Source organism: Macaca mulatta, chromosome 3 (assembly GCF_049350105.2).
Source record: "Macaca mulatta isolate MMU2019108-1 chromosome 3, T2T-MMU8v2.0, whole genome shotgun sequence".
NCBI classification, from domain to species: Eukaryota; Metazoa; Chordata; class Mammalia; order Primates; family Cercopithecidae; genus Macaca; species Macaca mulatta.
This window is the reverse complement of record NC_133408.1, coordinates 38150024-38173423: the sequence shown is the minus strand read 5'-3', so window position 1 is coordinate 38173423 and position 23400 is coordinate 38150024. Positions and strand designations below refer to the sequence as shown.

The 23400-nt window shown below is 53.2% G+C and overlaps 1 protein-coding gene across 4 annotated transcripts in view; it reads right to left on the bottom strand.

Annotated features, from left to right (window-relative positions):
- The window catches only part of SDK1 (sidekick cell adhesion molecule 1), a 964538-nt gene that overhangs the window by 97027 nt on the left and 844111 nt on the right, over nucleotides 1–23400 (bottom strand). For all 4 annotated transcript variants that reach the window (XM_077996063.1, XM_028845525.2, XM_077996061.1 and 1 more), the window contains exons 30-32: nucleotides 20693–20894; nucleotides 11500–11603; nucleotides 8247–8317 (exon numbers count right to left, since the gene is read on the bottom strand). In XM_077996063.1, the coding sequence (XP_077852189.1) occupies nucleotides 8247–8317; nucleotides 11500–11603; nucleotides 20693–20894 (377 nt within the window). The remainder of the gene's footprint in view (nucleotides 1–8246; nucleotides 8318–11499; nucleotides 11604–20692; nucleotides 20895–23400) is intronic.

Below are 23400 nucleotides of genomic sequence, written 5' to 3'. Positions count from 1 at the left end.
TTATTTTGTAAGGCATTCTTCTTCAAACGCAACTGTTAGCCACATTGAAATAGAAGGTTTACTTAACCTCCTTTTTAGAAGAAATATAATGGATGGAAAAGTTGGAAAAGTCAGTATGTGAGACTGAAGAGAGGCGATTCTCCACAGGCCATCTGGCTTTCAGAGAGAGGAGACAGAGTGGTTTGTACACTGAGCCACAAGCAAGTGTTCTCCATGGCTGTTTGCTCTCCATGGTCATTCTGCTGACTATGTCAGCCATAAAGAGTATCAGCCCTAAAGCGCATCTGTCCTGTGTGACTTGGGCCACTGCAAAGAGGTGGCTCTAAGGGAGACAGGAGAGCTCTGTGCCCAGGGGCCCTCTCACAGGGAGGGAGGGCAGTGTCCGGAGCCACCAGGAAGGCCTGGTGCTCTGGCTCCTTGAAAAGCTGCACCTGTCTCCTCACACTGACTCACCAAGAGCTCAGGGCATCTTACGGGGGGATCACAGACAAACACTGAGCTCCGCCACTCGGAGAATGTATTCCAGCCTTGCCATCTCATTGCATCTATGAGATCTCCTGAGCTATCGTGCACCAGGTGCCAGGGAGTGAGTGAGGAAGGCGGCTCTGAAGCCTCAGTGAGGGCGAGCTCTACCGGGAAGAACTGGAGGATAACTGCAGGGAATGGCGTTTGAGCTGCCCTTGGAGGAGGAGGTGGCTTTTGATGAGGGGAGAAGGGCTGGCCCTCTGTGAGGCGGGCACAGTGCCTGGTATAGCCCCACTAGACGGGAGTGAGGGGTGTGAAGGGCAGGGGCAGGTCTGGGTGGATCTAGGAGCAGCAGCCAGGCTACGGGGACAGTTCCCAGCGCCTGAACCAGGACTAGCCCAGGTCCCAGGTCAGTCCCCACTTGGGTGGGCTCCTCAGAAGGAGACTGGCCAGAAAGGAGCTTCCTCCAATCCACTGGAGCCATGGATGGGCTTGGTTCTTGGGTTACTGCTACTCCAGATAACAATCAGTCTTGCAAAAATGCACATACAGGAGCCCTTTGCTGAAGGAGCCCCAGAGACTTCCAAGACCCTGGGGGCTTCTGACTTTCCTTTCCTGGGCCCCTGACAAGCACACAGCAACACATCCCCACTAAAGGCTTTCACCCAGCACATGGCTGTGCACCCAGAGAGCCTGCTTTTTTTGCCCAAGGCTCCTGGTCCACCCAGATGGTCCCAGGTGGTCCTGCTGGGAGTCCTGTCCTTGCTGTTCACACTGGTGGTGGGGTGGGAGTGGCTGGAGTCTGGGCAGTGAAGATGAGAGACCTCAGCTTCCATTTCTGGACTCTGGACTGACTATCAGCAGGACGAAGAGGCGAGCAGACAGATCAAAAGCTTACAGGCGGGACTCTGTAAGTACCAGCCAAGCAACCTCACCCTGAGGTCGCCTTCAAAGCCTCCCTCTCGCCCCAGATTAGACCCGCGGCAGCTCCAGGCACTGGGACCTCAGAAGGAAGACTGCAGAGGCCTCCAGCCAGCTCTGCAGATACACAGATGAGACAGGATTACAGAGAGCGCAATTTACTTTTGGGGGAGGAGGGAAGCTCGGGTGGGGTGGGGAGCACTGGATTCAATTCACCAAAACTATCAACTAAGCAGGAAGTTAGGAGGTTGAGACGATAAAAATGTTCTCCCTGGGGACCAAGTGTGGCTTCCCAGCCTCTGGGGCGGGAAGATGGAGGGGAAGGGGCCGAAGGTAACTGATCTTGGACTTGCAGATATTTCTAGCCAAGGTGAATGAGACGATTTAGAGTTATGAGAAAAGGCCAATCTCCCTTGCCCAACAGACAAAATGTCCATGAGCCCCCGGGCTGGGGCCACATATGGCCCACAGGCTAACTGACGCTGTCTGCACCAGAAATCCCTGAAGAGTCAAAATGCATCCCCTCCCGGCAGGTGTCTTCCAGGCTTGGGGAGGGGTTACAGGCAGCCATACCCCCAGAGGGTGGCTTCCTTGAAGGCAGCAGCTGGCGGAGGCCACTCTGTTAGCAGGTGCCATCTTCCCAGTGGGAGCCTCACTTATAAAGGGCCCAGTGGCTTCACGGAGATGCCCAGGCCTGCCCGCATGGGGTTCTGAACTGGGTTCAACCACATTTCCCATTCCTGGACTTTGGGATTAACCTGTCTATAATCCGTGAAAGAGGCTCTCCAACTCCAGAGGTGCTTGGAGGCATCAGTAGGGTAGCTCCATGGAACCCACGAGGTCAAGGTCAGGCTCTAGATTCGGGTCCTGGCCTTGCAGCCACCTTGCAGTATAAGCTTGGGCTGGCTGCTCAAACTCCCAGGCTCAAACCCGTGCCCACAACAGGCAGAAGTCTGGCCAGACGGTCTCCAGAGTATTATACGACTTTAAACAAAAGGTTCGCTTTGCACCACAGACCCGTATCCCCAGCCAGCCCTTCGCATGTCTCTGACTCTGCATATGCCCGGGGCAGGCCATGTTCAGGTCTTGTTCATGTTTAAATGCCCACAGCACCTGGGCCAGGCCTCAGCCATGACGGATGCTTAGCCAGAGCCCTGGGGTGGAGTGGGACTTGCTGGAGTTCAAGATGACCTCATCTGTGTGTCACTGCACCCTGGCTTGGCCATCTGTGTGGAGAGAAGCTTGAAGGGAACTGGGAGCCCCATCTCAAAACACCTTCCCTCGGCCTGCCATGCCTCAGAAATTCACCAGCAGCCTTCTGGAGGTTCTTCATTTTTCAAAAGCCTGTTTGTTTTGTTGTTGTTTGTTTTTTCTGAGATGGAGTCTCACTGTGTCGCCAGGCTGGAGTGCAGTGGCATGATCTTGGTTCACTGCAACCTCCTGGGCTGCTCACTGCAGCCTCCCGGGTTCACGCAATTCTCCTGCCTAAGCCTCCCAAGTAGCTGGGACTACAGACACGCACCACTATGCCCAGCTAATTTTTGTATTTTTAGTAGAGACAGGGTTTCACCATGTTGGCCAGGATGATGTCGATCTCTTGACCTCGTAATCTTCCTGCCTCAGCCTCCCAAATTGCTGGGATTACGGGCATGCCAAAGCAAAAGCACCTGTTTAAATGCAAATGACCTGGTAGGAGCATGCCTGGGTTTCATCACCAGGTAGGGGAGGCAGGAGGAAGTCAATGTTCTGGGGAAGACCTGGGAGGGTGGGCATCTTGGAGGCTGCAGGGTTGAGTGGAGGGAAGGCCTGGGGGTGGGAAGAGGCAGGACCTGCATGGAAAGCCTCCCTCCTTCCAGCTGCCTGCACAGGTACCCCTGGGCCCCTTGCCATTGCTGGCCTCTGTGGAACTTCCCACCCAGCTCCCTCTGCTGAGGTGGGGAGCAGCAAGGCAGGACCTAACTCTCCCAGTTCTAGAGACAGGGAGCTGGGCTGAGGGAGGCTCAACCACGTGCCACTGTCTCCTGCAAGTTCAGGCAGAGCAGGTGCCCAAATCCCAATCTGATCCGGCCACCGTGGTTCCCCCGGGCATCCGAGCTTTCACTCTCCATCCTGTGCCTTCTGCTTTGTGGAAAGTAGGACAGGGATTCTCTCCGGAGTTCGTTCCTGATGGTTCTGAGAGCACAGGAGGCTCTACACGCAATCCCCATGAGACACACCACCAGCGATGTCACCCGTGAGCCTTTCCTTGGGCTGTACCAGGGGCCACGAGCTTCTCCAGCCTTTCACCACAGGAGCCCATCCGTCCCACAAAGCGCGTTCAGATGCCCCTCCAGCCAGAGTTAGTTTTGTTCCTTCTGCTGTCTTCCTAGCAATGCCTTATAGAGCCCACCACGCTTAATGAAAGCTCTTCACATTCTGCGGACTGCCTCGGTCCCCTCCAGAGCTCAGCACCCCATGCAAGAGCTGGTCCTCTGTGGGTGATGGCACAAGTGGAGAGAAAAAGAAACAACTCCAAGATGTGTTGTGAAGCGGTGGGATGCCTCCCCGCCTTTGCCCAGGCAGATGTAACCCTCCTCTGGGAAGGTGCCTGTTACACCGAGACCCTCCCGCATGGTGTGATCAATTGCTTAGTAATTTTTTCCTTGCTAGAAAACAGCCTCAAAACCCACTTACAGGCTGGGCACAGGGGCTCATACCTATAATCTCAGCACTTTGGGAAGCCAAGGAAGGAGGATCGCTTGAGTCCAGGAGTTTAAGACCAGCCTGGGAAATACAGTGAGGCTGCATCTCTATGAAATCTTTTAAAGAAGTAGCCAGGCATGGTGGTGCACACCTGTAGTCCTAGCCACTGGGGAGGCTGAGGTGGGAGGATCTCTTGAGCCTAGGAGTTGGAGGCTACAGTGAGCTATGATTGCTCCACTGCGCTCCAACCTGGGTGACAGGGAAAGACCCTGTCTTTAAAAGAAAACACAAGGCTGGGCGCAGTGGCTCACGCCTGTAATCCCAGCACTTTGGGAGGCCAAGGCGGGTGGATCACCTGAGGTCAGGGGTTTGAGATCAGCCTGACCAATATGGTGAAATCCCGTCTCTACTGAAAATACAAAAATTAGCTGGGCATGGTGGTGCAGGCCTGTAATCCCAGCTACTCAGAAGGTTGAGGCAGGAGAATCACTTGAACTCGGGAGGTAGAGGTTGCAGTGAGCTGAGATCGCATCACTGCACTCCACCCTGGGAGACAGAGGGAGTTCTAATCCTTAGTTTTCAAACAGAACTGGACCCCATGCAAGGCAAGGATTGACTGTCCTTCTAAGAAGAATCAAGCCTGACAGTCTACTATGGGAGGCATTTAAATGGGTCTATAGCCTTGAAATCACAGCCCGTGTTTGCTTTTTTTTTTTTTTTTTCCCCGAGACAGGGTTTTGCTCTTGTTGCCCAGGCTGGAGTGCAATAGTGTGATCTTAGCTCACTGCAACCTCCACCTGCTGGGTTTAAGCGATTCTCCTGCCTAAGCCTCCCGAGTAGCTGGGATTACAAGTGCCCACCACCATGCCCAGCTAATTTTTGTATTTTTGGTAGAGACAGAATTTCACCATATTGACCAGGCTGGTCTTGAACTGACCTCAGGTGATCGACCTGCCTCAGCCTCCCAAAGTGCTGAGATTACAAGCGTGAGCCATTACGTCTGGCCCTGTGTTTGCATTTTTAAAGAGATTACTAAAAAAAAAAAAACAAAAAACAAAAAAACAAAAACACGTTTACAGGTGAAACATTTTATTGGGAATGCAAATCTATATTTAAACTGAGTTTCTTTTTCTTTGTTCTTTTTGTTCTGATGCAGTAAATTACTCATAATTTTAATTATACTTCAATTGCCTGGCAGTTGACAAGCATTTATTTCTATAGGACGTTGTATTGACCACCTCCTGTTCGTGCAATTAGTTTGTTCTGTTGGGCTCTGGAGGGGGACGGCTGAGGCACACACCAGCCCAGCTCCTCCAGGCGGCACTAGGCACGTCCCTGAGCTGTCCAGCAGCACCAAGGGGGGCTCAAGCTCTGCACCATCCACTGGGGCCGACAGCAGGTGATGCCTTCACAACCCTTGTTTGGTGGGGGTGACGCATCCCAGCCCTGACACTCACTGCCTTTATAGGAAAGAAGCTTACCTAGGTGAGGTATTGGCAGGCTGCTGCTATGTCGACAAAGAAAATGGGAATTTTCTGGTAGGATTCAGCATGGTACAAAGTGCCAATGTTCTTGTGGTCGACCGTGTTGGTGCAGGTTAGGAAACAAGCACTTGGGACTTTGTGTTTCCATTTTGAATGTCTCTGACCTCCCACTGGAGACGCTCACGGGAGTCAGGGCTGAAGCTCGGGTCTGGGGGTCTGGTGGGCCCCAAAGACTGCAGATGCTGCATGAGACCTGAGCTCAGCTTTGTGACCTTCTGTTCTTACAAAGGAGGAACCCGGAGCCAGGGGGGCCTCTCAGGGCCACAGTCGCCTGATGGTAAGTGCGGGTGGGTCCTTTGTCACTTTGCCAGTGGCTCCCAGACAGATCAGGGGCTGTGGCTTCCCAGGGGCAGGGGTGGGGCCCAGGCTGTTTTCTTGGTTCCCACGCTGGCCCCCTTATGCTCTCGTAAGCTCAGCAGGGTTGAGTGCCACAGAAGCGCTCTTCCAGTTCCACCAGGAGACGCTGGGACATTCTTTCATGCCCTGGAAATGTTCCTATCCTACCCAGAGAAGGTGGATCCCTTAGCAAGACAAAGGCAGCCGGGACGCAGCCCCGCACACCTCCATGGACACTTGAAGGAGATTACATGCTCTTCACAGAACCCAGCTTGTTAAACGCCCACTCTATCCCTCAGATAAGTGGCAGTAGCAAGTGATATGCGGGTGAATCACATAAATTGCCACTTTCATACCTCAAACATAGTCATATTTCATAGGATCATACAGCAAGACAGGGGAAACGGAGCCGCTCCCAAGCTCCCCTGGCTGGCCCCACCCACGGTCCAGCCAGGCTCTGGTCACTGGGTTCCTCTCTTGCATCTCTAGCACCACGCACCTCAAGCCCATGCCCAGGAAGGCTGCGGCTGGCACTGCTCACTCAGCACGTCTCTCTCCCGGCCCAGCAGGTATCTCTGGCACCTACTGTCCTAGTCTGGGCCTCGTCCTCCGTGCTGCAGAGTGAAGCCACTGCTCCTCGGAGTGGCCCCACTGCAGGGCCCTGGAAGACGCTGTCTGGGACACCTGCTGGTGGCCTCGGCTGTGTTTCCCAGCATCCCTTCCATTTCCCGCAGCCCCTCCTTTCCCCAGAACCCCTTCCTGTCTCCCCCTTCCGTACCAGTGGAGGGCATGTGGCTGGGAAACCCCCTCACTCTCCAAGGCCATGTCCGGACCATTGTTCCCCTCTTGATTTTCTCCTGATTTCCCGAACCATCATTCCCACCTGCTGCCTCGGGCACCCTGCCATTGTCCTTGAGGAGAGCATCAGCTCCGAGGAAAAATCTCGCGCCCACCAGACTGCCCTCCTGACCCCAGCCCAACCCCAGCTCCCAGCAGCTACTCCTAGGCTGACCTGGCCTCGCGCCGCACCCACCCCACACCAGCCCCATCCCACCATGTTCCCAGCTCCCTGGCAAGGCAGCCCCCACTCTGGCCGCGGGAACTTCCCTGCGGGCCAGTAGCTTCGACTCTGCCCTTGCGCTTGGCCCCCTGCCCGTCCGTCTGTTGTGTCTGTTGCCAAGCCAAGTTCCAGCCCTGGGGAAACTCAACATCTGCCTGCCCCGGACCCGGGCCACACGGCGCAGCTCCCCACCTCACTCTTCAGCTGGGATCTCCCTGGGGCCTGCAGCCCTTCCTTCGGCAGTTTTGTCCCTCTGTTATATTTGTCGTCAATGTACTTGTTAGTAAGCATTGCCCAAAATTGAAACTAATGGAAAGAGATGGCAGCGTGTCCTTCAATGCCTTACCGGAGAATTGCTGAGCAGGCCCACCAAGGAGTCTGTGATTATCTGGAAGAACATGCCTTTGTTTGACTCACTGCGCACTGGAGATTAAAGACCCAGACTTAGCCAGGCACAGTGGCTCACGTCTGTAATCCCAGCACTTTGGGAGACTGAAGCGTGTGGATCACCTGAAGTCAGGAGTTCAAGACCAGCCTGGTCAACATGGTGAAACCCTGTCTCCACTAAAAATACAAAAGTTGGGTATAGGGGCATGTGCCTGTAATCCCAGCTACTTGGGAGGCTGAGGCAGAAGAATCGCTTGAACATGGGAGGCAGAGGTTGCAGTAAGCCTAGATTGTGCCAATTGCGCCATTGCACTCCAGCCTGGTGACAGAGCAAGACTCCACCCCAAAATAATAATAATAATAATAAATAAAGACCCAGACTTCGAGAAAATACGTACAATCCAGTAGATATTTTGTTTGGTTGCAGATTACTTCTCTAGAAAAGCTAACTCCAGTGGTTGCAGTTTTACTGCCCTGTAGGGCAATAACCAATTTGTGTATACATAGAAGCCTTGCTCCAACATCCTCGGTGAAATGCCGAGACATACCCAGTTCCTCCAACGCTCTCAGACTGACCTCCCCATCCTGCCGGTCCTCCTGAATAAGGGGAGTCAAGTTCACTCTCTGCGTGCATCGCAGTCCTGCTTCCCATGTTTTGGAAATTACACTGAGATGATAATTGACACCATTTCCCCCTCGCGTTTGTGAGTCTGAGGGGGTGTCTCCTTGGTTCTACACTCAAACGCTTAGCTCAGGGCTCCACTTGCAGTCCACGTCCAGCCATCGTGGCTGAATGTGCAGGGAAATGAGAACACATTTGACAAAATGCATGTGATTCCCCGCACTCTTACCTGCCACTGTATCAGGACAGAGGACGTGGTGTGTGGCGTTGCTGAGACAGATCCCGGGGGCTCTCCTGGAACTGAAACACACAGGAGAGAAAAGCGGGGATCAGGGTGGTTGTTATGTTCTGCCGCCCTTCCCAGGGCCACCCTCAGGGAGTGTGGGAGGCTGATGAGCCCTGCCTCCTTCCTTCTCCAGGGGTCCCCTTCTCCTGCCCTTCCTTGGGGCTTCCCAGAGCTTCTCCTTCAAAGCCTGTGCCCGGGATAGGAGGAACCCAACCCTAACAATGGCCCTGAGGAACAGACCCAGACTGGGCTCTCTCTGTGGTGGACATTCTGAGAGCTGCCTCTCCAGAGACACTGTCCTGGAGCTCTCTGGCTCGAGACCTTCCCTGCAGGGCTCAGATCTTCTGGGAGAGGCAGGGAACATATCTTTTTTTTTTTTTTTTTTAGATACCTAGGTGAGAGCTACTTTTCCTGAATAGGACACATGATCATGCCAGGTCACTTGGTTTGAAATGCTAAAGGGCTGTCAGGAAAGGGGGTCAATTTCTGGTGAGGCTGCAGCTGGCTGGGACAGCAGGGTAAAGTAAAGAGGGATCTGCCATGGTTCTGCTCTGCTCTGTGGAGGGACAAGGTTGGTTTGACCTCTGCCCATGGCCATGCCCTGCACTCTGGCCAAACTAAACTTCTTGTCATCTGCCACATCCAAGAGATCTTCTGTGCCCCTCTTCCCTGCCTCCTCTGCTCCCTCCAAATCTGTGTGGTCCTGTCTTGGCATATTGAACTGAACTCTTAGCCCTCCCCAGCTGTAAGATCCTGGGGGCCCAGCAGAAGCACGACATGCATTCTACATCCAGTCCATATTCACTGAACGGAATGAGGATCTTCCCACAGGCCCGCTTGTGCATCTAGCAGATGCCTCTCCACTCGGAACCCAAGATTGGGTCCCAGGGTCACCTGCTCTGTGATTTTCCTCTGGACCTGAGAGGCACCCCCTCGTCAGCCCTGGCAGTGCCTGCATCAGTCACACCTCCACCGTCCCTGTTCTGCTTTAGGAATGGGTCTCCCTCCAACCCTGTTAATCTCCTGTGGTTCCAGCTTAATGGTGGGCCCTCTAGCCAGCTTCCTGACAGCCATGGTGACACAGCAGTGCCATTACAGGGAGTTCTCAATGTCCTCGAGTTGTGAGGTTGTGCAGAGAAATAGAAATCACTGTAAAAAGAAACTGTTCATCAGTAAACCGTACACATACTCAGAGGACTCTCCCTATCATGCCAAGGGTTTCCCAACCCCTGGAGAGAGTCTGTGCCTGCCAATCTCTAGATAGTGTAAGACAATACAACACAAATACAATGCAAATCCATTGAAAAAGAAAACTGCACATCCCAGGAAAGACGATGACAAGATAGGTGCATCAAAGCCTGATTTGAATATCAAAAGATAAGAAAAGCCTCCGGAGTCTGAAGAGGCCCTTGAATTTTTTTTTTTTTCAAAAATGGTCCTTTTGGATGCCACCCTGGAGGGCAAAGGAGGCTGTTGCACTTTGCTCTCACACAATCTGTCAGAGAGATTATGACAATGACATCAGCTCGTGTGGGTTTTTGTTCTTTATTCTAAGATTTAGTGCTTAGTTGCAAACATTACCTCAACTGTGTTAAAGGTAAGGTTAAAATGAATGCATTTATATAGTTTTTGTTTTGTAATTTAGTTGCTGCAAAGCCTTTCCCTTGTGGTTTAGTGTGACATTGGTCCCCACTTTAAGTGGGGAAGGCTTTTCCAGTTACAAGTAGCCTGGGCCTCCAGGTTTGCTACAATAAAGCTGTGCAGTATTTGCATGTAACCTGCACACATCCTCCTGAATACTGTAAACCATTTCTAGGTTACTCATCAGTCCTCCTACCATGTTCTAATTTATAACACTGTTATATAACAATGTTACAATGTTATAATTGTAGGCACCCTTATGAGTGATCTAGAAATTGTGCAATGTCATAATACTCTTCAAACAAATACATAGTTGTTACACTGTATTTCTTTAATTTGTATTTTTAACTTATTTTCTGAACATTTCAATCCACAGTTGGTTGAATCCAAGGATGTGGGACCCTTGGACAGTGAGCTCCTGGGGCTGATCCCAGCTCCTCAGGGCCCAGCAGGGTTCACTAAGGCCCTGGACCACCCCATGCACCCAGGGCGGCTCCTCTCCTCCTCACTGGCTTTCCCCACAGCTCCAATAAACCCCCAGGATTTGCGCTCACAAAAGAGTTGGGCGAGAGGCAGGAGCCACAGAAGCCAGACAGTGCTTTTCTAGGGGCAGGTGCACTTTTCCTGGGAGCACAGCTGGCGCCTGTCGGAGGCTCTTGCGGGTTCTGCTCTGCTGGGAGTGCAGGGTTTGCAGCAAAACAGCCTCTGTGAGTTGCTGAGAAGCCAGGAATGGTTTGCTCAACTCCTCTGCTGGTCCCTGAGGCCAAGGGAGGCCTGTGTGGGAGAAACCACACTTCCAGGTCACCAAGAGAGCAGAACTGAAGATGTGAGGTCATAGGGTGAGCCAGTTGGAAATTGGTTTATTGGAAAATTCTTCCACTGGAGCGTTAAATGGAAAAGACAGTGCTTTGGGGGTAGGCTGCGGGAATGATGATGAAGCGCTGCTGGGTGAACTAAGTGCTGGGTTTCCGGCCTGGGAGCTGAGCTATTCCCCACCATCCATTCTTTTCCATCCCACCCGTCCTGTGATCACTGCTGGACGCGGCTGATAGAGCGGCCTCCTGGGCTCGCCACAGGCCTGGGCCACACAGAATGACAATCCATCTTCAGGCCCAACGCCGCCGAGATAGGATGGAGCAGGTGAAAACACCACCTGGAGCTCTGAGGAGACCTCACTTCCCATCACTTACCTGCGCTGTTGTCAAAGAGCGGCTCGTGAATGAGAAAAATTGGGAAAATCTCTTAAAACCCAGCTACCCGCTGACATTTATTTTTAATGACTCTATCAATTATTCAATTTCTGGGATGCTAATGGATAGTAGGGGCTTTGGAAGCCAATCAAAGAGCCTTCCATTCCATTTGGAAGCCCTTGAAACCTTGATTTATGACCACAGGCTGTGCGGAAACCCTCCGAGCTGTCTGTCACTAATGGAATTCTACTGCTTGCCACCGCTCCCTGGTGACCCCTTCCTGGCTCAAGACGAAAGTGGGGCCTAAGTGTCTCAGGCTCCAGGGGCAGTGGCCAGGAACACAGTCTGGGCCCTGGGTTACTCACCATCCTGCAGCGTGGTCACCGCCTCTGTCTCCGAACTGAAGTCGCTGTCTCCAATGTCATTGGTAGCTTTCAGGCGCAGCTTGTAGGAGGTGAAGGGCCTCAGTCTGCAATGTGGAAGAGACTGTGATTGCGGGGCCCTGCCTCCCTGTCCTGCCCTCAGGTGCTCCTGGTGAAGCCCTGGGAGGAGGGGCAAATCCCTCCCCTGCCCTGAGAGCTCTGGCCTCCTGTGTGGGCCCGAGACAGGTCAGCGAGGAGGCTGTTCTTGGGTTGGACTCAATCACTTCCTAGGTGCAGTGAGCAGGGGCTTTAAGAGGACCCTGGACCTGTACTGGGAGGAGCCTTTGAACACCTGGGTGGTCGAAATCCTCAGGGAGAAAGGAGCCGCACAGAGGGCAGTGAGTGCAGGGCGTCCTGGCCAGGAGGAAGATTCTGCTCAGGGCTCTTCGGGGAGGCACTGCCAACCCCTCACTGGAGCCACCCCTGGCACTCCGGTGGGCACATCACTGCTCTCCAAGGGAGCCATAGAATTCCTCAGGAAGTGCTAACACCCTGGGCCCTTGTGCTGATCCGGAGCATAAAATGAGTTCCCGCCTGATTCCCACGCTCCGTCCTCCTGGAGCTCTTTACTGGCCAGGCCCAGCCTCGCAGGGCTCTCTAAGGTCCACTTCCTGCCCGGCTGCAGGCAGAGACCCACCGGCCCCGCATCCCTACCATTCACTGGGGCTGACATGGTGCCAAGCACTTGGCAAGTGCAACCCCTTTCAACCCACGCGAGCTCTGGGAGAGGAGGCATTATTATTCCCATTTCAAGGATGATGAAATGGAGGCCCATTGCTGCAGGACTAGTAAATGGCAACAGTCACATGTCACTTTACAAAAGACCACATCCTGTCAAGCATCCAAGTGAAAAATGCCCCCAGCCCTTCGATGGAGATTTTAATGGGACTAATGCTTGCCTGAGGTGCCTTCTGGTGTTAGCACTTCAGGCCTACTTCCATCTGCTCACTCACCTTCCTTCCTCCCTTTCTTCCTCCCTCCCTCCCCTCCTTCCTGCCTTTTCTCCCTTCTTCCTCCCTTCCTGCTTTCCTTCCTTCCTTCTTCACTTCCCTCCTTCCTCCTTCTTTCTCTCCCTTTCACCTCCCTTCTCTCCTTCCTTTTCTCTTCCCTTCCATTCCCTCCTTCCTTTCCTTCCTTCCTCCTTCCTACCTTTCCTTTCTTCTTCCCTTCCCTCCTTCCTCTCTTCATTCCTCCCTCCCTCCCCTCATTCCTTCTTTCTCTCTTCTTCCTCCGTTCCCACTTTCCTTCCTTCCTTCTTTCCTTCCCTCCTTCCTTCTCTCCCTTCCACCTCCCTTCCCTTCTTCCTTTTCTCTCCCTTTTCTTCATTTCCTTTTTCCTTCCTTCCTTCCTTCCATCCGTTCAGCTATTCCACATGCAATGGGTCTCCTGTGCCAAGCCCCATGCCATGTCTGAGACTAGACTTCAGCCAAACTCTTTTGTGCAGATGATGCTGGGATCTTGGTGAAGCCCTAGCTAGTCAGGGACCTGCCCTGCAGCCCATGCATACTCAGTCACTGGCTGGTTCCTCTCAGATGCCCTTTATTTCACTTCCGAATGAGCAAGTGAGGAAGCTGCTCTGTTCTCCTCCCTGGCGGGCAGTGGCTCTTCATAGATGAGGGCTCAGTTTCCAGACCAGAAAACTCGGGGTGCCTCAGGACTCTCAACCTCTGTTACTCATGTCTAAAAGTCTCCTCAACTATCACTCTAAGCCGAAGCCCTCATCACCTGAAACCCAGTCTTCTGTCCTCATTCCCAACGGAATCTGTAAACCAGTGCCTTTCAAATGGAACCCTGTGGACCCCCAGGACTCTGAAGCCTCTGACGTCCAGAGCCCCACATGGCCCGTATCAGCCAACAGCAGCTCCATGCCCATCGGGTTTATGCATTTGGGCTGGGTCATATTTGGCTTAAGGGAAGGATTCTGCTTTTTAGAAAACTGATAACCATTTTTGGAAATCATGATCAGATGCTATTCCTGCTTTCAGGTCCCCGTCCTGCCTAAGACCAGGTGACAGTGTTTCTCTACCAGCTCACACCTCAAGGCATGCTTTTCCACTGCAACCCTCCAGAACCTGGTCTGGACTTGCTACTTCCCAGTCCCTGACCGCAGGCACATCTCAGCCCCTCTGCACTCAGCGTCCACAACTGGAAAAACAGCCACAGAAGGCAGCTGGCCTTGGCCCCAGCTTTAATGGAGATGCTTCTGAAGTCCGGCCACAAAATGACCTTTGCTCCACATTTCTGGGAGATAGCCTTTGCTAAGTTAAAACAAACAATCTCCCCTCTGTTCCTAGCATCCTAGGAGTTATTTTGTCTCGTCTGGGTGATAATCACGTGTTTTCTCCCTGACCTCCCTGCCTCATCCACCTGCGCCTCCCACCATAGCCCCACTGGCTCCTTCTCCTCCTGTACCAGGAGGCAGCAGAGTGGGCATTAGGAACGTGGACCCCAAATTAAAACTGCCTGGCTTCTAGCTCCCAGTTAACCTTGGACAGCATACTTTGCCTCAGTTTCCTTATCTGGGCTGATAATAGCACAGGCATCATGAAACTGATATGAGGCTTAAACTCAGGTGAGGCACTCAGCAGAGAGTCAGGCATGTGGTGCAAGCTTGCTACGGATCAGCTGTTCCTGTGGATCTGTAAGCATTCGCTCAGATGGCCCTGCCCTGTGTCTCCTGTGCCCTGTTCCTTCCCTTCATCTTCTGCATCATGATGGGTGACATTTCCTTGATGACTGTCTGTCTTTACAAGACTCAACATCCAAGAGGACAGGGATCGAGTCGGCCTCCTTTCCTGCTGTACCCCAAGAGCCAAGAACACCCAGGAGGGCGCTCAGCAGATCTGTGAGAGGAAGGATTGAATAAGGACGCTATTCCCCATCGTTGAAGTTTCTCGGGGTGGGGAGGGGGTTGCCTATGAGGACATATAAATACCAGAGTCACATCTGGCACACAGTAGATGTTGCAGAAATGATTTGTTTACTTATTTATTTATTTACGATTATGCTTACTTATTGATGTATTTGCTTTCTCACTGGCCTCTGGCATTGAATTGTAATTATACTCAGCACTGCACTGTTTAGTACTTCATGCTTTGCTATGATTTGGGGGTTTGGAGTCACACTGCAAGCTCCTTGAAACCCCTCTTTCTCCACTGTCCTGCCTGGATCTGGCACTGAGTCGGGCGCACGTGGTGTGCTGTAAATACGTGTCAGGTGGCTGGACAAATCAGCCTGGCTCCCAGACAAATGGGGTTGGGTGCGCAGGAGGACAGAGAGCAGAGTTCCTAGCGTGAGAACTGTGTTTTGCCGGACTCACTTCATTCAACAAGGATTGATTAAGTGTCTCTGCGAGCTGCAGGGAACACAGAATGCGGATCTGCGGGAGGTAACCCTCTCGGCCCTGAAACCAGGCAGAACGCAGCTCCGGCAGCCTACGGGAGGAGCAGTCCCACTGCCCAAATAAGACAGGCAGCGGGCAGAGCTTTCATCCCCTCTCCTGGCCCTGTGGTCCCAGACGGTAGCATCCTCTGTGCACTCACCCCAACCTGCCTCTTCACTTCCCTGCAGCGCTGCTCCTGTGGATGACTGGTCTACCTCCTAGGCTAAACGTCTGATCCTTGAGCCCCCTGCCCCCATTGCTCCTGCCATGCTCCCTCCTGTGGCAGAGCAGGACTTTGGTGACTCCTTGATAAAGGAACAAACGCACACAGGATGCAAGAACACCCTCCTACAACCCTTCTAACTGCCCCCAGTTCTGCATTCTGTTCATGCTTCCAAGCCAGCCCAAAACTCTGCTTTGCAGTGGGCCTGGCAGAATTCCAATGCTGGCTCCGCCACTACTCGCTGGAGCAACTCAGTGTCTCAGAGCCTCGCTGTATTCAGCTATGGACATGGAGAGAGCAGCACCGGGCTTCCAGGGCTGTTGTGAAAATGACATCACATCACCCATCCTCATGGAGTCAGGTGGATCGTGGCGCACAGCAGGCAATGAATAAATGTGATGTGCTTTTTCCTGTCTTCCCAAGAGCTTTCTCTGGCTCCCCCAACTCGGAGCCCTCACTCGTCCCCAGGAAGCCATCGACGCTGCCTGGTGCCTCCCCAGGCCTTTGCTCATTCCCCATGCCTCACTTCCCAAATCTCCGTGTGCAAACTCAGAAGCTGGATAGATTTAGGGATATTTTTGAGAAAACATCTGCCATCTAATCTCTTTCTTCTAATCATCCCAAACACAGGAAATAAATAATTTGGGTAATACAGGACCCTCACTATCTGAACTTGCTATCAGAACTCTTGCTACCCCAAATCAATAACCAATATATTCAGAAAGCCAGTTTGTACTCGTACTGCCTCGGATGGCTAACCATATACACAAACTTGACCTCCACAGCCAAAGTGTTCTGGAATGGGCGTCGGGGAAGGACATAGCTTAAGTTCCATGTTCCTGCCTCAGAGCTAAATGCAGAGTCTTAAACAGGAGGAGCTTCATTCATTCATATTGGTTCTAATATAAAATGGATGAGTGCTGAGCATCTTTCTAAAGCGATTCACTGCTGTCTTTATTTGCTTATCTGAAAGGCACTAAAAATGTTCTTAAGAATTCACTATTGGCCAGGCATGGTAGCTCATGCCTGTAATCCCAGTACTTTGGGAGGCTGAGGTGAGAGAATTACTTGATTCTCTACGTGACTTGAGGTCACGAGTTTGAGACCAGCTTGGGCAACACAGTGAGACCCTATTTCCAAAAAAAAAAAAAAAAATTTAAACATTAGCCAGGCATGACAGCATATGCCCGTAGTCTTAGCTACCCAGGAGGCTGAGACAGGAGGGTATGTTGAGCCCGGGAGCTGGAGGCTGCAGTGAGCGATGATGGAGCTACTGCACTCCAGCTCGGGTGACAGACAAAAACAAATAACCAACCAACCAAACACAAACACTTAGACCTCACTATTGTATCACAAAGAATATCAAGCTCATGTATCCCAGCCTTGGCCAAGTTCATCTGATTCTTTTTTTTTTTTTCTTTTGAGACGAAGTCTCACTCTCTCGCCCCGGCTGGAGTGCAGTAGCGCGATCTTGGCTCACTGCAATCTCCGCTGCTCAGGTTCGAGCAATTCTCCTGTCTCAGCCTCCTGAGTAGCTGGGGTTACAGGCGCCCACCACCACGTCTGGCTAATTTTTGTATTTTTAGTAGAGAGACGGTGTTTCACCATGTTAGCCAGGCTGGGCTCAAACTCCTGACCTCGTGATCCATCCTCCTGCCTCAGCCTCCCAAAGTGCAGGGATTACAGGCATGAGCCACCACACTCAGTTCATCTGATTCTTAAATAATGGTATTTTTTAAAATTACATTATATGGAAAAAGAAAAAAGAAAAAGGAAGGAAGGAAGGAAGGAAGGAAGGAAGGAAGGAAGGAAGGAAGGAAGGAAGTCACCCGAATGGAGCTAGGGCCGTTGTGCTGACATTCATTGAATCCCTGCTGTTTTCCATGCTCATTCCATCCGGGCCTTTCTGTCTTCTGTTTGGACCCCCTGATCTATCCCATGGGAGAGCTCAGAGGAGGAGCTGAGCCCATCACTACCGGACACACAGCCACCCCCTGAGCCCACACGGCCACTGCTCTGTCCTAAAGTGACATCCAAAACCTCCAAGTCACACTGGGCTCAGAGCCCTCTTCTTCCTTTCTGTTGCATTTCTGTGGGTGGCTACCCCATCTCACTTGAACCATCAAGCAGACACTGGCAACGCCTGAACACGTCTCAGACCCAACCCCTCTCCCTGGGGGTCTAGACCCATGTTCCCTGCACGTAGTCACGGTCACCAAATTGAGACAGTTAAACTCTTTATGTTTTTTGGATACTTGCAGATTTCACACAACTGGTGAAAGTAAAATGTAGCTGTCAGGATTATTAAACAGGAAGGGAGATTACACTGTGGCAGTGTACAAAATATCGCCTTCCTGGGATTCTCCTGTGACATGTTCTCTATTGATAGGCAGAGGAAGCATTTGTCCTAGTTCTGGCCCATTAGGAAATTGACAGTGGTCTGTCCTATACCAAATTAAACTGTCTGTCCTGAAACACGGACCTCTCCTTTCCAGCATGACGTCCCAGGCACACAATTAGTCTTTTGGTTTCAGAAGCCTTCAGGAATAGTGGTTGGATTTTTTTTTCCTTCTTTTAGATGGTTACACAAAGGATGAGGTTATTTATATCTGTGAACACACTGCCGATTAAGCTAAGCATCTTGTGTAGTTTGTTAAGTCAGGCTGGGCGCACCCGGCCACACTCCCCTGACCCTCGGGGCTGTGCCAGGAGAATTCCAGGGCTCCGGGAGGATGGTATCTGCTACTAGGAGCGCCTTCCTCCGGAGGGAAGAGAACTGTGCCTCTTGAGTTCTGTTGCTGTCGCTCAAAGGGCAAGTGAGATGCCAGCAGGAATCTAGCGGACACTCTGACTCTTCCGATCGCCTTATTTCTTGGCTGCCAGTTCGCTGCCTTTCACAGACGAGAAGTCAGAGTCCTAGCAGGCAGCCAAGGGTTGGACTTTTCCAAGGCCACGTGGCTACTAAGGGGAGACTGACTGTGGAAAGCTTGGTGTTCAGATGCACACGTGTTGGGTTTTCAGATGTTGCAGACCCTTGTAAATTAACTGCAGGACATGGATTGTGTCGATGGAGACTTGACCTCTGGCTCCCGGAATGTGACAACCACAAAAATCTCAGGAAATATCCTTTCCATTTAGAGATGTCGAGGCACCCGCATATGCGTTACTTAAGGTATCTCTGCCTCAACATGTGTGTGTGTAAAATGGGGATAGTGAGAATTCTGGTCTGTGTGTTCACACAGTTGTTATGAACATTGTATGAAATGACAGATGGAAGTGGTGTTGAAAATGACAGGTGCTGGACAGGATGAGGGGATTCCGGCAATGATGATGGCGATGAGGATGGCGGCGGTGGTGGTGGTGGTGAAGTCCTGTCAAAGCTTTAACTGTCTGGAAGCTGAGTGACTAGAACACCAGGGAAAACACCTCAGAGGGGACATCAAGCTGGAGCTGCTGCAGCCTCGTTTTCCTAACATGAGGGGCATAACCACAGCTGTGGGGATGGAACAACTTTTCTAAATTCCAACCTGCCAGCATACGGACCTCACCAGATGTTGTGCCCTGCACGGGGGAGACCAGGCAGTGGCTCTGGCCCTGCTGCGAACAAGCCCTGTGTGCAGGGACCATTCCGCCTCGATTTTCAGAAGAGCAGAGGGCTGCTTGGACCATGAGATTGGAGAGGGTGACTGCGCCAGGGTGGGTCCTTTGGGGCCGCAGAGAGCTGGAGCTGTGCACTGGGGCGCTGGCTTCCTTGTTGGTCTGTGGTCTCCAATGGGGGCCTGGGAGCCGCAGCATGGGTTCCATGGGTTCCCGCAGCTTGGCTGACCCTTCTTGGGCTGCTCAGAGACTCTGGTCAGGATTTGCGTTTGACACCCAGCTGTGCCTCCTGGGGAAACCGTGTGGGGGTGGCAAAGGCGACAGTGGCATCCATGGCCATGACCGCCCAGAGGGCCTTATCATCATCTCCAAACCTCGCAACTCAAAGGCCAGGGAGCTCAAAATGCCTGAGAACCCGTCACCTGCCCCAGATCACTCAACGGCAAGCGACAGAAGCCAGGCTGAGCCTGCACAGTTCCAGCTTCACAGCTCTGTACCGAGATGCCCGGTGGGCCACCCCTCCCTGGGCAAGGGCTTCACCTCCGTCATGGGCCTGGTCCTCAAGCCAAGGATGGGGGTTTTGGATGTTTCTCTTCTCTTTGAAACCCCCGTTGTTATATCTAGGACCAGCGACACCCACACTCCAATCAGCCCTCACTCCAAAGTCTGAACTTTGCCTCCAGGGCAGAGTAGGGCAAGGGTGGTGTTCTGAGGAGCTGCCAGAGGCTTCACCTGGGACCTGCCTCCCTCCCTACATTCAGGTTCAGCCAGGCAGGGCTGAGACGGGCAGCCTCCAAGATGAAGGCGGCTGGGCAACACGGAGGCTGGGTGGGGGCTATGGGCAAGTGACCGACTTTTCTGGTTGTGGTCTTCCTCTGTAAAGCGGCATCATGGTCTCCCCTCACTGGGTGACTGTAGGGACGCAGAGCTGACCTATGTGACCATCTGAGAGACAGAGGAAGCTCGGCCAGCCTGGAGACGACCGTCTCGTCCCCTCCACCCTCTTAGGCATTGGTGCAGGCTCCAGAGCCCTTGGACACGGAGGGACTCACTCTAAGAGCCCCACTCCACAGCCTGGAGTGTGAGCTCAGCAACAAGGGACCAAACTCTGGGCCGATGAGAAGCACAAGGCAGGTGTCCCAGGTGGCCCTGCCCGGGTAGGGCCTGCAAACCCGACAGGCCCCAGGAGGGCCCAGGCAGGACACATAGTGAGGGTGCGGGACTCCTGGGGTAGCTTCCAAGCCCTAGGACGCCCATCTGTGTGACTGTGGCAGTTTCCTTGTCTGTAAAGAGTGGGTGAGTCTGTAACCGCAGTCGTGAGGACCCTGGAGGACCCACAGGACACCGCTGCTATTGTCAGTGCAACCCTCTCCCACGCTGAGCCCACAGGTCCAGTAAATAACTGAGTGGATGGATTCTTGTCTTGTCCCAGGCATGCCCTCCCGTCTCCCCATCAGCCATCACTAAGGAAGCACAGCACTCGTGGTGCCATCCATCTCCCTGCTGCTTTCGAGAACGCAAGGGGACGCAATGTCCCTCCAGCCCTGGACACCTGAGGCCGGCCCAGCCCTCCTCCACATGGTCCCCTCCCCATTGCCAGCCTTGGGAGGAGCTAGGACTCCAGCCCACACGTCTAGCCCACCCCCCTGCTTCGCCAATCCCTGGGTCCTGGGGTGTTCAAACCAGCCCAGGAAGTTTGAACTTCCTGAAGATCAGACTCCAGGAAGGGGCTGGGGGTGGACCCTTGGAGGTGGCTCCAGGATCCAGGAGTTCTGGGATTCCCAGCATGGGGAGTGTCAAAAAGAAAGGTGGCCGGTGCTCTCAGGGGTGTGCCTGCTTGGCCCACACAGACTCCCCACTATCTGGACAGGAGCTGGCTGGAGGCGGCCAGGGCACCATTCCTTGGGGGGGCGGTCCTCCTGCTGTCTTAGTACCTGTCAACGATGCAGGCTGTGGCCTCGTGGCTGATGGATGAGGAGTAGGTCTGCCACTCGCCCCGGGGCAGCTCTCGCACCTGCACGGTGAAGTACCGGATAGGGGAGGCCCCATCGCTGCCCGGGACCCACTGGAGCCGGAGGCTGCGTGCGGTCACTTCTGCCTGGGGTACCAGGAGCTCTCTGGGGGGTGCCGGCCGCTCTGCAACCAAATGAGGACAGACCAGGGACATGTGAGAGGCTGCCCTTCCCCAGGAGGATCCCCAGGAGATCGCTCTGTTGCCAGGCTGGAGTGCAGTGGTGTGATCTCAGCTCACTGCAATCTCTGCCTCCCGGGTTCAAGGTTATTCTCCTGCCTCAGCCTCCTGAGTAGCTGGGACTACTAGCATGTGCCACCACACCCAGCTAATTTTTGTATTTTTAGTAGAGACAGGGTTTCACCATGTTGGCCAGGATGGTCTTAACCTCTTGACCTGGTGATCCGCCCGCCTTGGCCTCCCAAGGTGCTGGGATTATAGGCGTGAACCACCACACCCAGCCAAGCAGCTGTCTTAAGGCTGACTTTGGATGCACTACTCGTAGAGACCAACAGACAGGAACAAAGCCACACAGGGGTCCCTAGGCTGCCAGACCACCAGGCACTGTGTCTGTGATGACTGCTGGGGTCACAGGGTCTTGGGGGCTGCTCCAAGCCCTGTGGTGCCTTTGGTCTCTCTTTATCTGATGTTGGGCTCAGTCCACCTTTAAAGCTGAATTCCCTCCTTCTTGCAGTCACCCAGGGCCTAAAGCATCTATGGCGTCTACTCCGTACTGCTGTAGGTGAGGACACCTCTGGGCTGTCACTGCCTCTGGTGTCTGCAGTAGCTTGGATGGGGGACGTGGGGTGCCCGGGGCCAGGCCCAGCCTGGAGTGCCCATCGTCTGCCACTGCTGTGCTTCCGCACCCCATCGATTTCAGCAGAGAAGCCCCGCAGTGGGAGGAATAATTGTTTAATTGTTTATCATGAAGATTATTGATTCTGATTAGAATGCGTGGCATGTGTAAAGTGGCGATTGATTGTTGGCCTGCAGTGGCGGGTGTGGGAGGAGGGCTCCGGTCTCACTTCATCAGCACTTGCCTCTGTGAGCACACAAGGTGGCCCAGAGTATCCCATTTCAAAGGCTCTCTTGGACTTAGTGGTAACTAGCAAGCCTCTTGGATTCCCTCTCCCTGAGCCACGAGGATGGAGGAGGGGAGAAATCTCCGAAATCTCTGGGCCCGATTATCAGGTGGCATAATGTGGGGTGGGACAGTGGGGCAGGACCGCGGGGCGGGACTGTGAGGTGGGACACGGGGAAATAAGGGGACCTGCTGTGAGACCGTGTCTGTGACGCACCTGCACACGTGCCTGGCTCATGGGAGGGGCACAGTCAATGCTTAAGATAAATGAACCATAAAACCACACGAATACATTAGAGAATGAAGTCAAAATGTTTGCTTGAGAGACCCATTACCATCTTCCTGAGAAGCCTTGAGTGCTGATACCTGGGGTGGCAGCAGGGCAATGGGGGCGCCCGTTTCACAGGGCACCTCTTCCATGTGCTTTAATTGCAGAAGCACCTCGGGTGTCTGTGGTGACTGAGGGCTTTGTCTCTCCAGCTAATAACATTAATAATAATGATAGTGGTAGTGGTGATGGAGGGGATGTGTTTTCACTGAATGCTATGGAAAGACAAAAGGCAGGGGCTCACACCTGCAACCCCAGAGCTTTGGGAGGCTGAGGCGGGAGGATCGCTTGAGCCCAGGAGCTGGAGACCAGCCTGGGCAACATAGTAAGACCCCCATCTCTACAAAAATTAAAATAATTAGCTGGATACGGTGGCTCATGCCTGTAACCCCAGCACTTTGGGTGGCCAAGATGGGTATCATGGTAAGACTCTGTCTCTTCAGAACATAATTAGCTGGGTGGTGTGTGCCTGTAGTCCCAGCTACTGGAGAGGCAGAGGTGGGAGCATGGCTTGAGCCCAGGCATTCCAGGCTGCGGTGACCTATGATCACATCACTGCACTCCAGCCTGGGCAACAGGGCAAGACCTTGTTTCAAAAAAAAAAAAAAAAAAATAGGAGCCTGGCCACAGCCATGTGCTCCAAGTGTCCCTGCAGCAGTGCCTGGAAGCTCCCTCCTGTCCTCATTCCCACAAGGTCCCTGGGTCTGGCCTCGATGTCAGGACCTGGAGTGGGAGCCGGGGCTGCTGAGGTGAGGGTCCTGTGGCACCAACCCTGGGCACTGAAAGGCCCAAGGACGTGCACGGAGCCCACTGAGAAGAGCGCCCGCTACAGACTCATGGGAAGAGTTGGCCTCACGGTGTTGGGGCGGATCCAAATCTCAGCTCTGCAGTTGTGTGTCTGGGCAAATTAATAAAACTCTCTCAATTTCCTCCGTCTCGTCTTTGGTAAAAATCGGAGTTAATGACATACTGCTCCGTGGGCTGCAGGGAGGATAGGCCAAGTGCAGTGCACAGAGCACCTGCCCCCGTGTGTGAAGCAGGGCCCTGCTCACCCCAGCAGTTCTCATCAGGAAGTCAGCTATTTGGAAAACTTACTTACTGAACACCTGCTAAGCAGAGGACATGGGTTTAACATCAGAGACTGGGGGCTGCCTTCAGGGAGCTCACCCTCAAATGTGGTGACTCTGCAGCCTTGCCCCAGGTACTCAGACTCTGTGAGCAA